A 17,977-nucleotide genomic window follows, 5' to 3' on the forward strand; every position below is an offset into this window, starting at 1 on the left:
CTGTAACGCTCATGGTGCTTAATCACATCACCTGTGCTTGTGTTGCTGTTAAACTTTTGGCATGCTTGCCCACTCTTGCATAATTTCAAGTTTCTTGAAGAGAGGACCTAGTTGTATCCTCTTAGTACTTAGCATATAAGCCCTCGTGAATGAGTAGGAAAGCACTCATTGGAGAAATACATAAACAATTAAATACAGAGCTTTTAAGACAGAACAATGGAGAACATTCTTTATAATCACAGTCAGCATTGGCAGATGTTCCAAGCATTGGAGTTGGACAGCCCTGGCTGCTAATTCCACCTCTGCCTCACAGTCACTGCACCTTGGACAAATGACTTACCCTCTTCGATCCTTAGTATTCTCATCTGTAAACTGAGGACTGTAACATCTGTCTTGTTGAGTCATTGTAAGGATTAAGCAAGAGAACACTTGTGAAGCACAAAGTACAATTTCTGAAGAATAGTAAATTCTTCTTTTTTGAGTTGGAGTCTCACTCTGTTGCCCAGGCTGGAGTGCAGTGGCACAATCATGGCCACCTCAGCCTCAACCTGCTGGGCTTAGGTGATCCTTCTGCCTCAGCCTTTCAAGTTCCTTTCTGGAACTACAGACACACACAATCACACCCGGCTAATTTTTTTGTGATTTATTGTAGAGCTGAGGTCTAACCAAGCTGCCCAGGCTGGTCTCAAAACCCCGGAGTCAGGCAATCCTCTTGCCTAGGCCTCCCAAAGTGCTGGGATTACAGGCTGAGCTACTGCGCTGGGCCGTAAATTCTTAATAAATAGGGCTTTATTAACAAATATTATTGCTTAATAAGCATTATTGTTTTTATCTCACTGAGTCATGCCTTCCCTCATCTGGCACAATCAAATATACCTGAGACAAAACTGCCACCCCTGGGCCACTCTGTTGATCAGCAGCGAGTGATGGGCAACATCCTGGAGACTTCTTCTGAGCTTATGTTGTTGTTTAGAGGGAAGGAAGCACCACAACAAGGACCAACAAATAGAAGTGGTGGCCACAGCCCAAGGCCGAGAGAGTACACTATGGAGAGGGCTGCTAATCACACATGGCCTTTTTAGTCATGGTCACACATCTAAATAGCCCTGTGGTCAGCAGAAGGTTTCTGAGTGCAGAGAGGGAGGGAGGAGAGCCCAGTGGTTTGAGCTGAACTAGAATAGTTCCAGAATGCTCTGGTTCCTGTATCTTCAAGCTGAGTGAGGGCTGTGGGAGACTGAGAACAAAGCCCTCCCACAACGGCCTCCAAGCCCCTGGCTGCTGCTGTACCTCAGTTACCCTCACTCCCAGAGAGCCTAGCTCAGCGAGTGCAGCCCACATCCTGCGCCGCTTAACCACAGCCTGCTTCTGGCTGCAGGTTGCTGCCTCTCTGGGTGGGGGTGTGAGGCCTGCTCCCTCCTCCACTTCCCCAGCCAGGCTCAGCTGCTCTTCTGGCAGGTTGTGGAAACCTGAGTCCCATCCCTAAAACCCCGCTACGCTTCCACTTACCTTCATTTCTCTTCCAAGACCTCTGTCTTGCTCATTTTCTGAACTGACTACTCCATCAGGGACCCATCAGTCATTCTCGGCCACCTTTGATGCTTTCCTCCAAGAGAAATTAATCAAAGTTTCTTTCCTTCTTTCCGACTCTCCCTTCATCCCTTCTTCTTTCCTTGCCCTCTCCCCTTTCTCTCTAAAGAGAGCTTCAGATAATGCCCCACCAACTGTGGAAAACAGGTAGTGCTTGTGTTTGGGATCTTGGCTAAGAATTTAGTCAAAGGTAGTGCAGACCTAAAGTGGTCTTAGGAAACAAGCAGCCTCTGAGGGCCTCCCAGAAAAGAGAGACAGCAACTCTTTTGGTCAAATATACTTTATTTTTTTCTCTTGCAGCTGAGAGGAGCCTAACATTTATGGAGATGTAAATGGCCATTCAGCGGCCTACAGAGGAGGCAGAGGGGATGAGCCCAGGGCTGGCTCTGGGCCAAGGTCTGGGAATGGGGCAGGATCTCTGCCAACATTTACCCAGCACATCCCCCAGAGAGGGCTGCAAGATACAAAGCAGGACAAGTAGAAAGGTAGATGGAATAGTTAGAGGTGGAAGACAACTAACTGAAGAAAGAAGTTGCATCCGTGGGGGAAGGGAGGAGTCGGTAGAGACTGAGTAACAGAAATAAATATCCTGACAGAGGATAGGCCAGGTGTGAGGACGTGACTAGCAAGGATGTTTCAAAGGACAAAACAAAAAACAAAAACCAGAAAAACAGCAATATCCCAGGCTTGGGCACCCGTGAGAAGGCAGGAAGGAGGGAGCTGGGGACAAGGATGTAGGGTATGAGTTCACCATGAGGTGAGGAACAATTCTCTTGTGGGGTCCAAGACTTGCCCAGAAACAGGGAGTAGCAGGGTTCATGGAGAGGAGCCAGATCTGTCTAGAGCTGTCAGACAGCTCTCTGATTCAGGCCAGAATACAGGTCCCGCTGGCCTTTCCGGATGGGCTGGGAGGAGAATAGAGATGGGTGGTCAGTAGGGTGGGAGGAAGTACTTCCTAAGAAAGAAAAGGCACTGAAGATCTAGCTTCGGTGCAGTGGAAAGAACTTTGGGAAAGGGGTTAGGATGCAGGCTTGAATTCTCACTTGGCACAGGTGGTAGGAGACTTGAGCTGGTCACCTCCTTCTGTGAGCGTCAGCTTTCCCATCTCCAAATCTAAACTGGGAATCTAAACTGAGCACAGTAGCTCACGCATGTAATCCCAGCACTTTGAGAGGCCAAGGCAGGAGGATAGCTTGAGCCTGGGAATTTGAGACTAGCTTGGCAAGATAGCGAAACCTCGTCTTGACAAAAAATTAAAAATTAGCTGGTTGCAGTGGCTTGTATTTGTAGTCCCAGCTACTTGGAAGGCTAAGGCAGAAGGATCTCCTGAGTCCAGGAGGTTGAGGCTGTGGTGAGCCATGATCATGTCATTGCACTCTAGCCTGGGGGACAGAGTGAGATTAACTGAAAAAAAGGTGGGGGGGTGTGAATCTAAAGATCCACCTCCCAGGGCTTTTGTGAGGAATAAATAAGTCACTTAGGCTAAAGTAAATACTATACTTGGCTGGTGCTCAATAAATATTTGTTGAGATTATTCAGGTGTGATATTCAAAATAGTTAACTGGTAGTGAACACACACCAATCAGCCAGAACAATTCTGGTGGTCTTCTGCTATGCCAGTTACCCCCAAATCAAGAAGCAGTCCAGTGGGTGAGAGGCTGTGACATCTAACTGTGTGTGTGTGTGTGTGTGTGTGTGTGTGTGTGTGTGTGTGTGTGTGTGTCTTTGTAGGGGGGGAAGCTTGGGGCTATTTACCAATGAAGTATTTTAATATTTTAACGACTGGTATGACTATAATGGTGCTTGCTGGTAGAATATCAGCCCTGAATTTATTGTGCTAGAATTTGCATGCATGGTCTATTCCACAGCTAAATCCCAACAGTGAATAAACCAGAGAAAGGAGTGTGTTTCTCTCCAACGCCCCCATCTCTCCATGGTTGTGGAAGCCATGCTGCCTTTGAGACGATACCGTTCTACCATAAAGGAGGCAGAGGATGGTACATGGTGGGTTGCCATGAGAACGCTGAATGAGAGACTGAAGTGTCTGGCAGACAGTCCCACCCCCTCCCCCAGCTTCCTGACCTACTCTGTCCCCTCTTACCTCATAGTCTGGATTGGGAACAGGTGGTGGCCTCTCCTTCTTTTGTCCTGCAGAAGAAGGAGGGGGAAAGTTTAACTTCCATGAGGGTGTCCGAATCTAACAGCACTATGTGCCAGTAAGAACCAGCTTGAGGATGGCAACTCCCTCCACCCCATTCAGCTGCCCTTTTTCCTTTTCTTTCTTTCATCCATCTCTAAGGACCCCACACTATTCTCATTAATTTGTGACTTTCCTCAGCTCGAAGTCCTCCCATTGTTTCTTTCCGCTGGAGAAAGGAAAGGAAAAGGCGGAAATGAACATCTCAAAATCTCTCTTCCCACAGTTTGGGGATGAATCTGATTACTCTAGAGCACCGACAAGCATCTGAGGAAGCCCATCATGTTCATAAACTTTCCTGTTGTTTTCTAGACTGGGAAGAAGAGGCGTGGTTTGAGATTTGAAGCCCTCTGTTGAGACGTTGGCATCACAGTGAATGCTCTATAGAAGCTGTTTTGATCTAGCGGTGGACTTGTCACCCATCCTGAGCCAGGATGGATGTCCCCCTTGGCAAGAGTCTCCTCTGGCCCAATTTCACAGTCTTACCCTTGGGTCTGCCGCCAGCACCTGCTCTTCGTGTCACAGGCTTGGCCTTGGACTTTCTGTTCTTGCTCCAGTAATAAACCAGCATCAGCAAACCCAGGGTGATGCAGATGTCGACTATGACAATTATGGCCACCGCCATCACATCCACCTCTATGCAGTTCTCACATACTGTGAGGGGTGGGGGTGGAGAGAAGAGGAGAAACACAGAAGAGGGGAAGAAAACACACAAAGACACTGGAGATGAAAGAACAAATGCAGGTCATTTCCCTGTCAATAGTCACATGCTTGCCATGGCCAGAGCCCTTCTTTTCAATATATTTATAACAACAAAGACAACAAGCAAAGAATGGTAGTTATAGGTAGAGGTTCTAGTGTCAAATAGTCCTCGGTTCGAGTCCCATCAATATTACTCACCAGCTGTGAGAATTGTGAAATGTGTTTTCAACTCACAAAGCCTCTATTTCCTCTTCTACAGAATGGGAATAAAATAGCACTTAGCATATATTGTTGTTGAGGGGATTGCATGAAAAAAAATCCCTGGAGTTTGGTACAGTGTTTAAAGCTTAATAAGCCCTCAATAAATGCTAGCTATCATTATTATTTTATTATTATACTTTAGCCGATGATATTTTATGATTGTGGTTTTGAGTCCCTTTTCAAGTCCTTCTGAAGAATTTATCTCCAGATAAAACTTTAGATAAACTCTTACTGGTGTGCCCTAACTCTGGGAGTGATACAATGCAAATGAACCTGTCTCTTGGGAAGTTGCTATTTTAGATCTAGAACAGACTGAGGTTACCCAGACAGCCTCATATTGGTGTTTAATCTATATTCTAGAAAATGCTGATGCTATGTGGCACAAGAGAGTCTTAGGACTGACCGTAGGAGAAAGCCCAAAGATGGCAGGGGACAGAGAGTTGGGTTAGGGGAAATCATTGAGAATGCCTGGTGGCATCTGCTTTGGAGACCTGAATTACCTCTTGCTTTCAGGTAGATATGATGGCTTGCCTCTGTGTTGTCTGCAGAGCAGGCATAATCACCGCTGTTCTCCACTTCTGAAAAATCCTCCCATATTAGGTGGTCCTCGTGATAATTGCTCATCTTATTACCATTTTTTGTCCATTTTATTTTAGAGTCAACTTCCAGAGGGCATACCAGTACTACCCTGGTTCCTGAGATGGAGACTTTATATGCTGGGAAATAGGAGAGAAAGAAGGAAATTGGAGGGAGAAACCAGGAAAATATCAGAAAAGGCATATTAGTGACAGAAGAACCAACCAAATGCAGGAAGTCATCTGTCAGCTGGGTCTTAGATTTGCTTGTCAGAAGGGAACTCTGTTGACTGGAGTGTGGGAGAGCAGATGTGTGGGAGGAGGGGTACTAGAGAACCTTTTGAAAGGTGGTTTCAGGTTTAGGCAGGGACATGGGGCTTGGGCAGGGGAGGACGGACATAAAGAAAAACCCATAAAAATTCCTATTTGGAACCTTTCTAAAATGGAAGTTGAGAATGGAATGCTGGGAGAACCTCAGTTCTTGAGGTTAATCCCTCAAACAGTTCCTTCTTCTCTACCCATCAAACTGCATCCTCAGACAAGGCATGAATAGAAGACTGATAAACTCACGTTTCTGTGGGAAATCATCTGAAAATGAAAAAAGGAAAGAGTTGTGAGAAAATATTGTGGCTTAAGTTTAAAATGCAGTAACAATTTTTCTAGTGGGACCAGATACTGCCCTCAAGAATACCCAAAAAGGGCCTCATCACTTAGGGAGCCCCAAGCCTTGAAGGCAGGGTATGTGCTTAGCTCATGAGATTTTGCTCTTAGAAGTGACTTAGTTTATAAATATAACTTGGATACATCAAATTGAGGATATACCAGCATGTACTCTTAGATTCAGACCCACTGAAGCTCAGAAAGTCTTAATGTTCTTTTTTTTTTTTCTTTTTTGAGATGGAGTCTCACTCTGTTGCCCAGACTGGAGTACAGTGGCCGCTCCCGGTCACCACAGCCTCGACTTGCTGGGCTATGGCGAGCCTTCTGCCTCAACCTTCCAAGTAGCTGGAACTACAGGCGCGTGTTACCATGCCCGGCTAATTTCTTGATTTATTGTAGAGATGAGGTCTCGCCAAGTTGCCCAGGAGGGTCTCGAACCGCGGGGTCAGGCAATCCACTCACCTCAGCCTCCCAAGGCGCGGGATTACAGGCTGAGCCACCGAGCCCAGGTAGTCTTAATGTTCTAAAGCTAAAAAATTCCAGAAGTCATCAAGCTTACTTCTTGTATTAGCCAGAACATATTCCAGATAGATAGGGCCTTTTCAGAGACTATCACACCATTGAATCACTGATTCTTGGGCCTACCTATTTCTCATTATTCAAAAATTATTTCTTACAATTAACAAGAATCCCTCAAAATAGAGAACAAGCATCTTTCTTCTTATTCTATGTAATTTTTTTTCTTTAAATTATGTGAAACACTATAAAATTTGTGGGAATGGTTCTTCCAATGGCAAGTAGTTTTATTTTATTGCTGAGCATAATTAACTCTCAGTTGTTTTTGTTAGAGGGAGGGCCCATTGGTGTGGACAACTGAAATCAACTAATAATCCACTAATGTCATTTGCAGATCCAGACACATTTCCCACAACAGCCATTTTGTTCCGGGAGATAGAACTTGGGGGGTGGGGTGGGCGGGGGTGGCAGTCCATCCTTGGTTCTTGGAAAACTTGTGGAAGGAACACTGGACTCAGCTAGAGCCTGGATACCACCTCTGACAGAGAGAAGAGGTGGTGGTAGTGTTTAGAGACAGCATGCTACTGGGTTAGAGAGCACTGGACTCAGAGTCAGAAGCCCTGTGTTTGAATCCTAGATCTGCCCTAGTCTGTGTGACCAAGGGCTAGTCACTTAACTTGTCTGAGCTTCAATTTCTTCATCAGGGAAATGGAGACAAAATACCCACCTCACAGGGTTTTTGTGAGAATTAAATGGATTAAGAGGGTGAAAGTGGATGGCACACAGCAGATGCTCAAGAAAAAGTTAATTCCTTTCCTCCTTTGGATTCTGCTCCCTCAAGAGCCGAACTGAACTCTGACCCAGTTGCTCAGGCAGACCTCTGGTTAAGACTGCATAGAATGGAAACAAATCATTCTCCAGGTTTTCCACCTGCTAATAATTGGGAGTTAAGTATATTGACAATAGATAATTGATATGATTTTATTTTACAAGTAATTTTTAACACTAATGTTTCTTAGAGTTGTTAAATGAACTAGAAATCATAAATTCAATAGTATAAAGGTACGTAGACATTATGCTCTGCTTGGTATGTTGGTCTGAAAAAAGAAATGTTAGGAAAATTGCTCATAACTTTTATTGGCACAAATGCAGTAACAGAGCTTCAGCTTACTCATGCTCTTACAAGGGCCTCAATGTCTATGTTTAGAAATCAGTATGCTCGCAAAAGTTTTATTTATTTATATATTTTTTGAGTAGGAGTCTCACTCCACAGCCCAGGTTGGAGTGCAGTGGCACGCTCATGGCCACCCCAGTGTCAACCAGCTGGGCTCCGGCGATCTCTCCACCTCAGCCTTCCAAGCAGCCGGAACCACAAAAAATTACCACACCCAGCTAATTTTTTGATTTTACTATAGAGATGAGGTCTCACTATGTTTCCCAGGCTGGTCTCGAACCCACGGGCTCAGGCAATCCTCTCACCTCGGCCTCCCAAAGTGCTGGAATTACAGGCTTGAGCTACTGCGTCCGGCTTCATTTGATTTTTATTTACTTATTTGAGTTGGAGTCTCACTCTAACATCCAGACTGGAGTGCAGTGGCACAATCACGACTATTGCGGCCTCAACCTGCTGGGCTCAGGCGATCCTTCCACCTCAGCCTCCCAAATAGCTGGGACTACAGGCATGTGCCACCATGCCCAGCTAATTTTGATTTTATTGTAAAGATGAGGTCTTGCCATGTTGCACAGGCTGGTTTCAACCTCCTAGGCTCAGGCAATCCTCTTACCTTGGCCTCCCAAAGAGCTGGGATTACAGGCATGAGCCACTGCGCCCAGCCTACAAAGGTTTTAGACACATCCAGAGACAGAATTTCATCATGAATAAGAAAATGAGCTTCAGTAGCATATAAATCTGCATTTATATCTCTGTGATTAAACTGCTTATTTTTTAAATCTTTGTTTCCTTATCTGTAGAATAGGAATGTTAGAAGAATTAAATGAGGAAATTCAGGTAAAATATATAGAGCAATACCAAAACATACATGCTCAAGAAACTTTAATGCTTATTATCTACAGTTAGCATGCTTTCCATATAATAATAGCTAAAATTCATTCACTGTCTTCTTTGTCAATAATGTTCCAAGTGCCTTAAATATATTACTCATTCACTCCTCATAACAACCCTACAATCTAGGTACCATTATTGTTTCCATTTACACATGATATTACTCTGGAACAGAAAAGTTACTTATTTAAAGACACCTAGCAAGTAGAGAGCTGAGTCAGAATTTAAACATTCTGAAGTCTAGCTTCAGAGTTAGACTCTTAACCTCACCATATAGCTTTATCTCCTTTGCTAAAATATTCTTCTTTTCTAAAGCACAAGCTCATCTTTTAAAACCCAGCTCGAGAATCACATGCCCCAGGGAGCATTTCCCAACTACACTCTGCAGAGCTGAGGATTCCCCTTTTTTTTTTTGAGTTGGAGTCTCACTCTGTTGCCCAGACTGGAGTGCAGTGGCCGCTCCCAGCCACCGTAGCCTCAACGTGCTGGGCTCTGGCGATCCTTCTGCCTCAGCCTTCCAAGTAGCCGGAATTACAGGCATGTAATTCCGCGCCTGGCTGATTTTTTGATTTATTGTAGAGATGAGGTCTCGCTGCCCAGGCGGGTCTCGAACCCATGGGCTCAGGCAATCCACTCACCTCAGCCTCCCAAAGGCACGGGATTACAGGCTGAGCCACCGAGCCCGGCTTGATTCCCCTTTTTATACCTCATTTTACTCTGTATCTACTCAAATCATAGCACATAACACATGATATTTTCAATAATTTGTGTCTCACACAGGACTATTGGCTTCTGGGGGGAAGGGAATTAGCAATTCATTCATATGATTGTTTATTCATTCCAAAAAATTCATTGAGCACCTACTATGTGCTAGAGACTGGGATAGATAAATGAGACACTGTCTCTACCTTTAAGGATCTCATGATTTATACAAAAACACATGGCATCTCAAGTTTCATAGTTAAAGAAAAAAAAATACATGGTATTTCTAGACCCACATGTGTATTCTTCCTTGATGGTATGCTCAGGGATACATACATGAATAGCTATAATTTGCCTAACAGCTAGCAACAAACATAGGAGTAATTCATACAGATCCCACTGAATTGTTTTTTTCTTTTATTATTTATGTGTTTATGAGCAGAAGTCTTACTCTGTCACCGAGGCTGCAGCACAGTGGCACGCTCACAGCTACTGCAGCCTTGAACTGCTGGGCTCAGACAATCCTTCCACCTCAGCCTTCCAAGTAGCAGGAACTACAATCGTGCACCACCATGCCTGGTCTCACTATGTTGCCTAGGCTGGTCTCGAATCCCTGAGCTCAGGCAATTCTCTCTCCTCAGCCTTCCAAAGTGCTGTGATTACAAGCATAAGCCATTGAGCCCAGCCATATTTTCCCTTTAATAGCTTCAGTTCTCAGTGTTTATTACTGTGTTTGTCCTCTGTGACCATTTTGTTCCACATTTGAAAAAAGGTCATACAAAGCGAAAATTATCTTACCATTTTCATCACTATCTGAAAAGGAAATGAAAACAAGCCATTAGTAATGTTTCCATCAGCAAATAGGATCAAACCCTGCTCCCATGGGTTAGGACTCTTCCCTCAAACTTTAGGAAACAATGGATCTTCAAATTCCCTTGGCTGTATATAAACAGCTGTTTTAGACCTCACATTCTGCGTGAAATATCTGAAGGTTATTGACAGGAATGGCCCCAAAGGACACTACAAATTAGGCAGTGCAGCAGAATGTAGACTGGCACAGTGGTTGCCTTTAAGTCCAACACTTGTTCACTCAGTATGGAGTGAAGAGAGAGGCTTCCAAGGTTGGGACAGCCTGACTTACTACTGTGATTGAGAAAGTGACTTCAGGCCAGGCACACTCATATGCAGGTGCACACATGAACACCCAGGTACACACACATATTCAGAGCATCCAGACAGATGATTCAGAGTGTACACCCAAATATTGCTGAGAGGCTTGTCCAGAGAAGCCCCGTGCATACATTCTGGCGATATAACTTCTACAGAATCTCATATCAAATATGAAATGCAAACAAATGAAAACTGTTAGTATATCAACTTAATTTAATGGCCTCAATTTTTCTTTTGAATTGTTAAGACTTGTTATTTCCTATCTCTGTTGCTTCCCTCTTCTGGGCTAGAAATATCTCCAGACTTATTAGGAAAAGCAAAGGAAAAGATGGCAGAGACTTCTTTTACTGGTCTCTATGGAAGTTCTTCTGTAGGAGGCCTAGAGAAAGCTCCATTCGTGAACACAAAGAATGCTGGGATGATTTAGTAACAAAGAAAGAAAGCACATCTCACCTTCCTTCCCCCAAGCACCAACTAGAAAATAAATAAGAAGGAAAAGAAAAAAAGAGTTAATAAATGCTATGGGTGCCTACAATTCCAAACAGAAAAAAGAGTTGTGTTTCAGTCTCACCATTTATTGCATCTAAATTTCTTCCCAATCTTTGCTGGGTCACAATCATTTCTATACTCCAGAAAAGTGGCACTTACTGCTGTTATCGACCAGGGGTTCCTGGGCAGTTTGGGAGAAAACAGAGCAAGGAAGCATCTAGCACTAAATATGAGCTCACGATACTTGACAAGCAGAAGTCAGAAAAAGTTAGGACTGTTTTTGGATGACTGGAGAGATAGCAAAAGAATTTTGTGCCCTAGCCTTCATTTTGAAAACTGATCTCTGTGGGAAAAAAACAAGCTGTTGGGACTCTTGTGTCATTTCTGCCTCCTGCTTGTCTGATGGCTCAGTTTTTCTACGTGAACCAGAGATGGAAATATTTAAAATACCAATTAGTCATCAGCTGGAGTCTATGTGTTGAAGAGCCTAATCACATTTCTACTGAGTCCCCTCCAGAGTTCCCCCACTTAGCATAACTTAGATTCACTATAGTGGCCAGTTTCCTTGACATTGCCTGAAAACATTCTGCATGCTTGGACCTTTCTTCGACCAAATCCTTTACATTGGGTGAGACATGCTCCCCATTGTTTCATTTCCAGAGCAAACTGAGCATGTTCTAATGATGCCAACTCTCTAGGGATGCTGGGGTCTTTTATATCCTTCCTCCCACTTTTTTTTTTTCAATGGAAGCCATAGTTTACTTTATACCATAGGCCTCTAAGAAAATGTCCGGCCACTTCCTGCAGGAGTCACATCCTGCCCCTTGCTACTCCATGTGTTCCTTGGATTAGTAACAGATTAATACATTTGAGAGTTTATTAGACATGTGGAATCTCAGTCCCACTCCAGATCTTTGGAAGAGAAGCTGCATTTTAACAAGATGCCCAGGTGATTCTGCATACATTCAAGTTGGAGAAACCCAAGATGAAGCGGGAAGTGAAGACATCATGGTTGTGGCTCTGAGAGAGGGGCTTGCATTTTCTTTTTCTTTTTTTTTTTTGAGTTGGAGTCTCACTCTGTCACCCAGACTGGAGTGCAGTGGCACGCTCCCAGCCACTGCAGCCTCAACCTGCTGGGCTCCGGTGATCCTTCCGCCTCAGCCTTCCAAGTAGCTGGAACAACAGGCGCGCGCTACCACGTCCGGCTAATTTTTTGATTTACGGTAGAGATGAGGTCTCGCCAAGTTGCCCAGGCAGGTCTCGAACCCGCGGGCTCAGACAATTCACTCACCTCGGCCTCCCAAGGCGTGGGATTACAGGGTGAGCCACTGAGCCTGACTGGGGCTTGCATTTTCTAGGTCTTTGGAATAAAACTATCACGAGCCATTTTGCCTCAATTGAGGCAGCCATTTGGTTTCCCAAATCAGCTTTAGCACTTACTAACTGTGTGGTTTTAAACAAGTTACTTAACTACTTTGAGTATTAAGTTCTTCATCTGTAAAATAGGGGAAATAACACCTTCCTTTCTAGGTGAAAGTAAGAATTAAGTCAGTTAACACATGTAAATAATTTTTCTTTACATAATACCTGGCACTCAGTAAATAACAACTTTTTTGGTATTATCTCATATGAGGTATGTAAATGCTCTCGGTTATTTATTAATTCATATCCCGTATTGCTTTAAAAAATTAAATTACCACTATGTAATATATGCATGTCAGAAATCTGTGCTTGTTCCCCCAAATATATAATTTAAAAATAATTTTTAAAAAAAGAAAGTGAAAGGTAGCCTGTACTATAGCAAATATTGGAAACTACATGTCCTAGCTTCAAGTTAGCAGTAGTTAAGTTATGGTGCTATTATTCAGAATCTATAACTTGTTGCTGTTAGCCTGAGGGTATGCACACAGCTTATTATGTTTGTACTCCTATTGCCTGAGAGTAGTTGGCACATAATGGGCATTCAATAAATGTTTATTTTTTTATTAAAAAAAATTTGAAAGAATGAGGGCGTGAAGTCCTAATGATGGATGAAGTGCCAGAGTAAGCACTCTCCTTAGGATGTAGTATAACCAGTAATTAAGTGTATAAACACTGGACTTTGCTTGGGTTCAAATCCTGACTCTATCCTTAAATAGCTGGGCAAGTTATTCAGCCTCTCTAATCCTTAGGTTTCCATACTTGAAATGAGGATGTTGACAGTAACACAACCTAATTAGAAGGTTTTGGGGGGCTCAAAAATCTTAATGTAACGAAAGCACACTAGCACAGAGTCTAGTAGACCATAAACAGTAGCGAACACTCATTGTTACTAGCCATAAAATAAAGTCAGAAAGAAAACCCTAACTAAATTAGCTGAAAGTTCTTGGTTGCCTGAAAAGGACTGAAAATTACGAGGTGTTTTTTTGTCTCAGAGAAACTAAACTTGCTATATATTCTCTGTGTAAAGTTTGGGTTAGACCATCTGGTCTCCCAAGACATGGAGAGGTGCTTTACCCTTCTCATCTCTTTTGTATTTGTTCTTAAGGGCTGGGTAAACTCACCAACAGAATGAGCTTGTTCTCAGAGGCAGTGAGACCTCTTTGCTCTCAATAGATATAATTATTCCATCTGTTATTCTTTGGCTGCTTCCTGAACACTCTCCCAGGCACCTGTGGCATATTTTTTGTTGTTGTTGTTAGCCTCCAGCTATAATCCCCTACCCTAACATAGCACAAAATTCTTTACATCTGCTGGTAAATGGAGGCTCCTTGGTACCACTGGGCAGTGCCAGGCAAGGCTGTGAGCCTTGCAGTGATCTGGAGGCACACCACCCTTTTTCATTCCATCCTACTCACCTGCTAGGAGGCAGAGTCCCAGAACTCTCCAGAGAGTGCCCGACTGCATCCTTTTTTCACAGGACGCTTACTCCACTAAGATGGCGGAAACCTGTCAGTTTACTATTTCTGAAAAAAAAGAAACCAGAGGACCTTTTCAAAGCATCTGCTGGAGATAAGGACCCTGGGGCCGTTGTTCCCAATGGTAGGTTGAAAAAGGAAGGCTTTATAAGAGGGAGACTCACCATTTTCCGAAGCAAGCACCTGAAGCTGGAAGGGGAGGCGGATTTCTGAACCCCACACAGGAAGTGTAGAGGGGCCTCTGGGCCTCCGGGTTCTACCTCACTTGAAAACATTCAAGCAGCGGCCTCCACTAGGGTTGGCTGAGGAGAGCTGGGCCGCACAGCCTTCCTGGAAGGACAAGCAAGAGAACACTGACAAAACCTGAAAGGACTGTGAAAAATAACTGCCAATTTTGCTGCCCAGGCCATGTACAATATACCTCCACACTGGGGGCTCCTTTCTCAGATTCTCTGTCTCCCTCCATAAGCTGTGACAGGAAGAGGGAGGAGCACTGAATATTTGCTTTCTTTATGGTGTACATGGCATGGAGCAGTAGAGCACAGCCATCTTATCAACAAAATTTGTTGGCTTGAAGACACATGTTGGCTTGAAACCATGAGATGCCTCTTTTGGGGGGCCTATAATTTTTACAAAAATATTTTAAAACATAGTACTCAATGTTGGAAAGCATAAAGAGTGATAGTGTTAAGGTCTGCTGTTGTAACTGGGAATTGACACAGCCTTTCTTTATTTCTAAGTATGCATTTATCAAATACTGTATCCTGGCACTGCACTAAGGGCTTTACTGACATATTTCATTTAACCCTCAAAACAACTCTCTAAGGTGGATATTATTTTCATCCCATTTTATACTTGAGCCCACCAAGGCTCAGACAGGTTATCTAACTTGTTGAAGATTATAGAGCTGGGACTCTAGTAAATATTTTGGTAAAATTCACTTATTAATAAACATTTTCCATCTACTGTGCTGTAGTTAACCTGGGTGCAAGTAATACAGCAGTAACAAGACAGACAGTCTTTGTGGATGAACAAAGAAATTGTGTACCTTAAACGGGTAACTTCTGGAGATTGATGCTGAGAAAGAAGACACACAGGTGCTGCAGCAGTGACAGAAGAGATCCCAAGATAATCTCTCCCTGAGCAGGTGACATCTAAGCTGGAATGTAATGTGGAACAAGAGTGAACCTTGTAGAGTGGAGGACTGGTGAAGAATTCCAGACAGAGGAGACAGCACCTTTGAAGCCCAGAGATGAAGAAGAGAAATAGAAATTTTAGAACAGCAGGTAGCAGAGAGTGTGAGAAGGATTGGTAAAGAAATAAGATAGGGGCCGGGCATGTTGGCTCACACCTATAATCCCAGCATTTTGGGAGGCTGAGGCGGGAGGACTGCTTGAGCCCAGGAGTTCGAGATCAGCCTGGACAACATAGTGAGACCTTGTCTCTACAAAAAAATTGTATTTAAAAAAAAAAAAGGGCCAGGTTTGGTGGCTCAGCCTGTAATCCCGTGCTTTGGGAGGCCGAGGTGAGTGGATTGCCTAAGCCCGCGGGTTCGAGACCTGCCTGGGCAACCTGGCGAGACTTCATCTCTACAACAAATCAAAAATAATTAGCTGGACGTGGTAGCGCACAGCTGTAGTTCCGACTACTCAGAAGACTGAGGCAGAAGGATCGCCGGAGCCCAGCAGGTGAGGCTGCAGTGGCCGGGAGCAGCCACTGCACTCCAGTCTGGGTGACAGAGTGAGAATCCAATTCAAAAAAAAAGAAAAGAAAGAAAGAAGACAGGAAACTCAGCAGGGGCCAAATGGAGAGGGACTTACAAGCTATGTTAAAGATTTTCTAAGGGCCACGGAAAACAATTGAAGGGTTTAAAGCAAGAGAGTGACAGTGTCAGATGCTTACACTTTTTAAATGAAAAAAGTTTTAATTATGGAAGTAATACGTGCATGCTAAAAACAACAAAAAGCACAGCAGTCCCCTCCCCATTTTTCCTCACCCCTATGCCTCTCCCTAGAGAAAGCCACTTTTAACTTTTTAAACTATATATTTTTTCCTGGTAGTTATTTCATATCTCTAAATGTGCGTTGTCATCTGTTGGGTTTTCTGGGAAACTAACTTTAAAATGGAGGTTTGTGCAGGTGGCTCACTGAGGGGGCGCAGAAACAACACCTGTAAGGGAGGGAGGGAAGCAAGATTGGGCAGAGAGAGAAGGTGTACTTTGGTGAGGTCTCAACAGAAACCTCAGTTGATGACGTGGGGAGGTTTCAGGCTGGGATGACCATGCAGAATTATCCGGAACTGAGGCAAGGGGCATATCATCTGTGTGAGCTGTTCCCAGAGAGGGGTGTGAACCTGGGTGAGGCAGTTGCTTCTGTTGAGGGCAATGCCTTTGAAGAACTCAACTGTGAGTCCTTATGGGACAAGAATTGTAGAACCCAGGAGAAAAGGCAGTTCTGACGCGGGGACCTGGGTGCTGTCACACAGCATCCACGCAGTTCACCCCTTGCACTGCTTGGGTCCATTTATTTCCTGTGATCATTTCACTCCATCCTTAGACAGCCTACTTAAGAGTCTGGCTGGTCTCTTTTTTTGGGAGAAGTTTATGAAAGGAAAGTCCATGGGACGAATTACAGTCCCACTAGTACAGCTGTTCTGGGGGCTCCATCTGTTGGCCATCACCTCCCTCCTTTGTCACCCTTCCTGGACTGCTCCCAACCTCAGCTAGTACCTCTTCTGACCTAAGGGGAGACATAGCTCAAGGAGTCTGAGCCCCTGGTTTCCATGGCCTTTTCAGCTGCAACCTGCCCCGTTTGTGATCAAAACTGCATTGTGGAGCACTATAAGAGGTGCCCCAGGGGAGCCCTTGGATACTATCCCTATTGTCCCTGCTCCCTGCGGTCCTGCCTCTTCCTTATTATCAGATAAGGAGAAATTCACTCTGCTGGGAAAGCAAATCTTTTTTTTTTTTGTCTACTGGTCTCTTGGTAGCAGGGTAGCTTAAAGTCTAATGGGATTCCTGCTGTGTACTGTGGCAGAAGCATTCTGTGCTGGAAACCTTAGCCTCTAGAAATTCAGAGCCTAGAGTTATAGGTACAGGAAGCATAGATATTCTAATGGGTCACTGGGAGTAATGGTAAGCATGGATAGTCCTACTTCTAACCCTCATTCCTGGACACATGTATTCCTACCTCTTGGGGACACAGTACCACATGACAGTCATTAGTTTAAGATGTATACCACATTCTGAAGGGTAGCGCCCAGACTTTTTTGAGTTGGAGTCTCACTGTCGCCCAGACTGGAGTGCAGTGGCACATTCCCAGCCACTGCAGCCTCGACCTGCTGGGCTCTAGCAATCCTTCTGTGTCAGCCTTCAAAGTAGCTGGAACTACAGGCACGTGCTACCATGCCTGGCTAATTTTTTGATTTATTGTAGAGATGAGGTCTTGCCAAGTTGCCCAGGTGGGTCTCGAACCCACGGGCTCAGGCAATCCGCTCACCTCAGCCTCCCAAAGTGCGGGATTACAGGCTGAGCCACTGAGCCCAGCTTCATGTATGTCTTTGAAAGACTATTATCCCATTGATCTATCAGACTGGTGGCTTCAGATGGTGTGGCATATGGTCATACCATGGTCATATGTGCATTGACACACCTTTGTTGTAAAGCGAGTCCCATAGTCCATTGTGATGCTGTGAAAGATCCAGTGCTGATGGATCAGACACTAAGCAAACTTGGATAATAGGCCTGGCTGAGGCACCGCAGGTAAGAAAATTAAACTTATAAGAATAAGTCAAATGAATCAATTTGTCCTATCAAATGAATTGAGCTCTTTCCAGGTTTGGTTTGGAAAGGATCCAATGTAATCCATTTATCAATAAGTGACTAGTTGGTTTCTTCTCAGGGTGATGCCAAATTGGGGGCTCGGCATTGGACTCTGTTTTGGCAGTGGAGTAGCTAGGTCAGCCTTAGTAAGTGGGAGTCCACCATTGCCACCATAGCTACTACATTCCTAACCCCATTGTTTCAGTGTTGGGATGGCCGTGGACAGAGATCAGTTGACATTAACTGGTCAAGTCATTTTCTTCTACTTTGTGTTATAGTGCCTTGTTGGGAGCCAGCCGTGGAGGCCTGCCTGAGCGTTAGGGATCCAGGCAGGCTGCG

The 17,977-nt window shown here is 44.3% G+C and overlaps 1 protein-coding gene across 1 annotated transcript; it reads right to left on the bottom strand.

The window, feature by feature from the left end:
• Positions 1-2,425: 2,425 nt before the first annotated feature.
• Positions 2,426-13,929, bottom strand: CD3E (CD3e molecule). Its single transcript, XM_021708628.1, has 7 exons — positions 13,759-13,929; positions 10,886-10,906; positions 5,893-5,910; positions 5,248-5,463; positions 4,271-4,438; positions 3,689-3,735; positions 2,426-2,492 (listed from the first exon to the last, which is right to left on the bottom strand). The coding sequence occupies exons 1-7, from the start codon at positions 13,805-13,807 to the stop codon at positions 2,436-2,438; spliced, it is 576 nt and encodes a 191-aa protein (XP_021564303.1). The 5' UTR covers positions 13,808-13,929; the 3' UTR covers positions 2,426-2,435.
• Positions 13,930-17,977: the final 4,048 nt, after the last annotated feature.

The sequence above is a fragment of the Carlito syrichta genome, unplaced genomic scaffold (genome assembly GCF_000164805.1).
Source record: "Carlito syrichta isolate Samal-C Ts95f unplaced genomic scaffold, Tarsius_syrichta-2.0.1 Scaffold63326, whole genome shotgun sequence".
Lineage (NCBI taxonomy): Eukaryota > Metazoa > Chordata > Mammalia > Primates > Tarsiidae > Carlito > Carlito syrichta.

Excerpts from the sequence above, each read along its gene's own strand:
- CD3E (XM_021708628.1), bottom strand. The coding sequence starts at position 13,807 with ATGCAGTCGGGCACTCTCTGGAGAGTTCTGGGACTCTGCCTCCTAGCA. Across the intron at positions 3,736-4,270 it reads TGCTGGCGGCAGACCCAAGG|GACAAAAGAAGGAGAGGCCA; the intron begins GTAAGACTGTGA and ends CTTCTTCTGCAG. Across the intron at positions 2,493-3,688 it reads TTCCCAATCCAGACTATGAG|CCCATCCGGAAAGGCCAGCG; the intron begins GTAAGAGGGGAC and ends TTCTCCTCCCAG.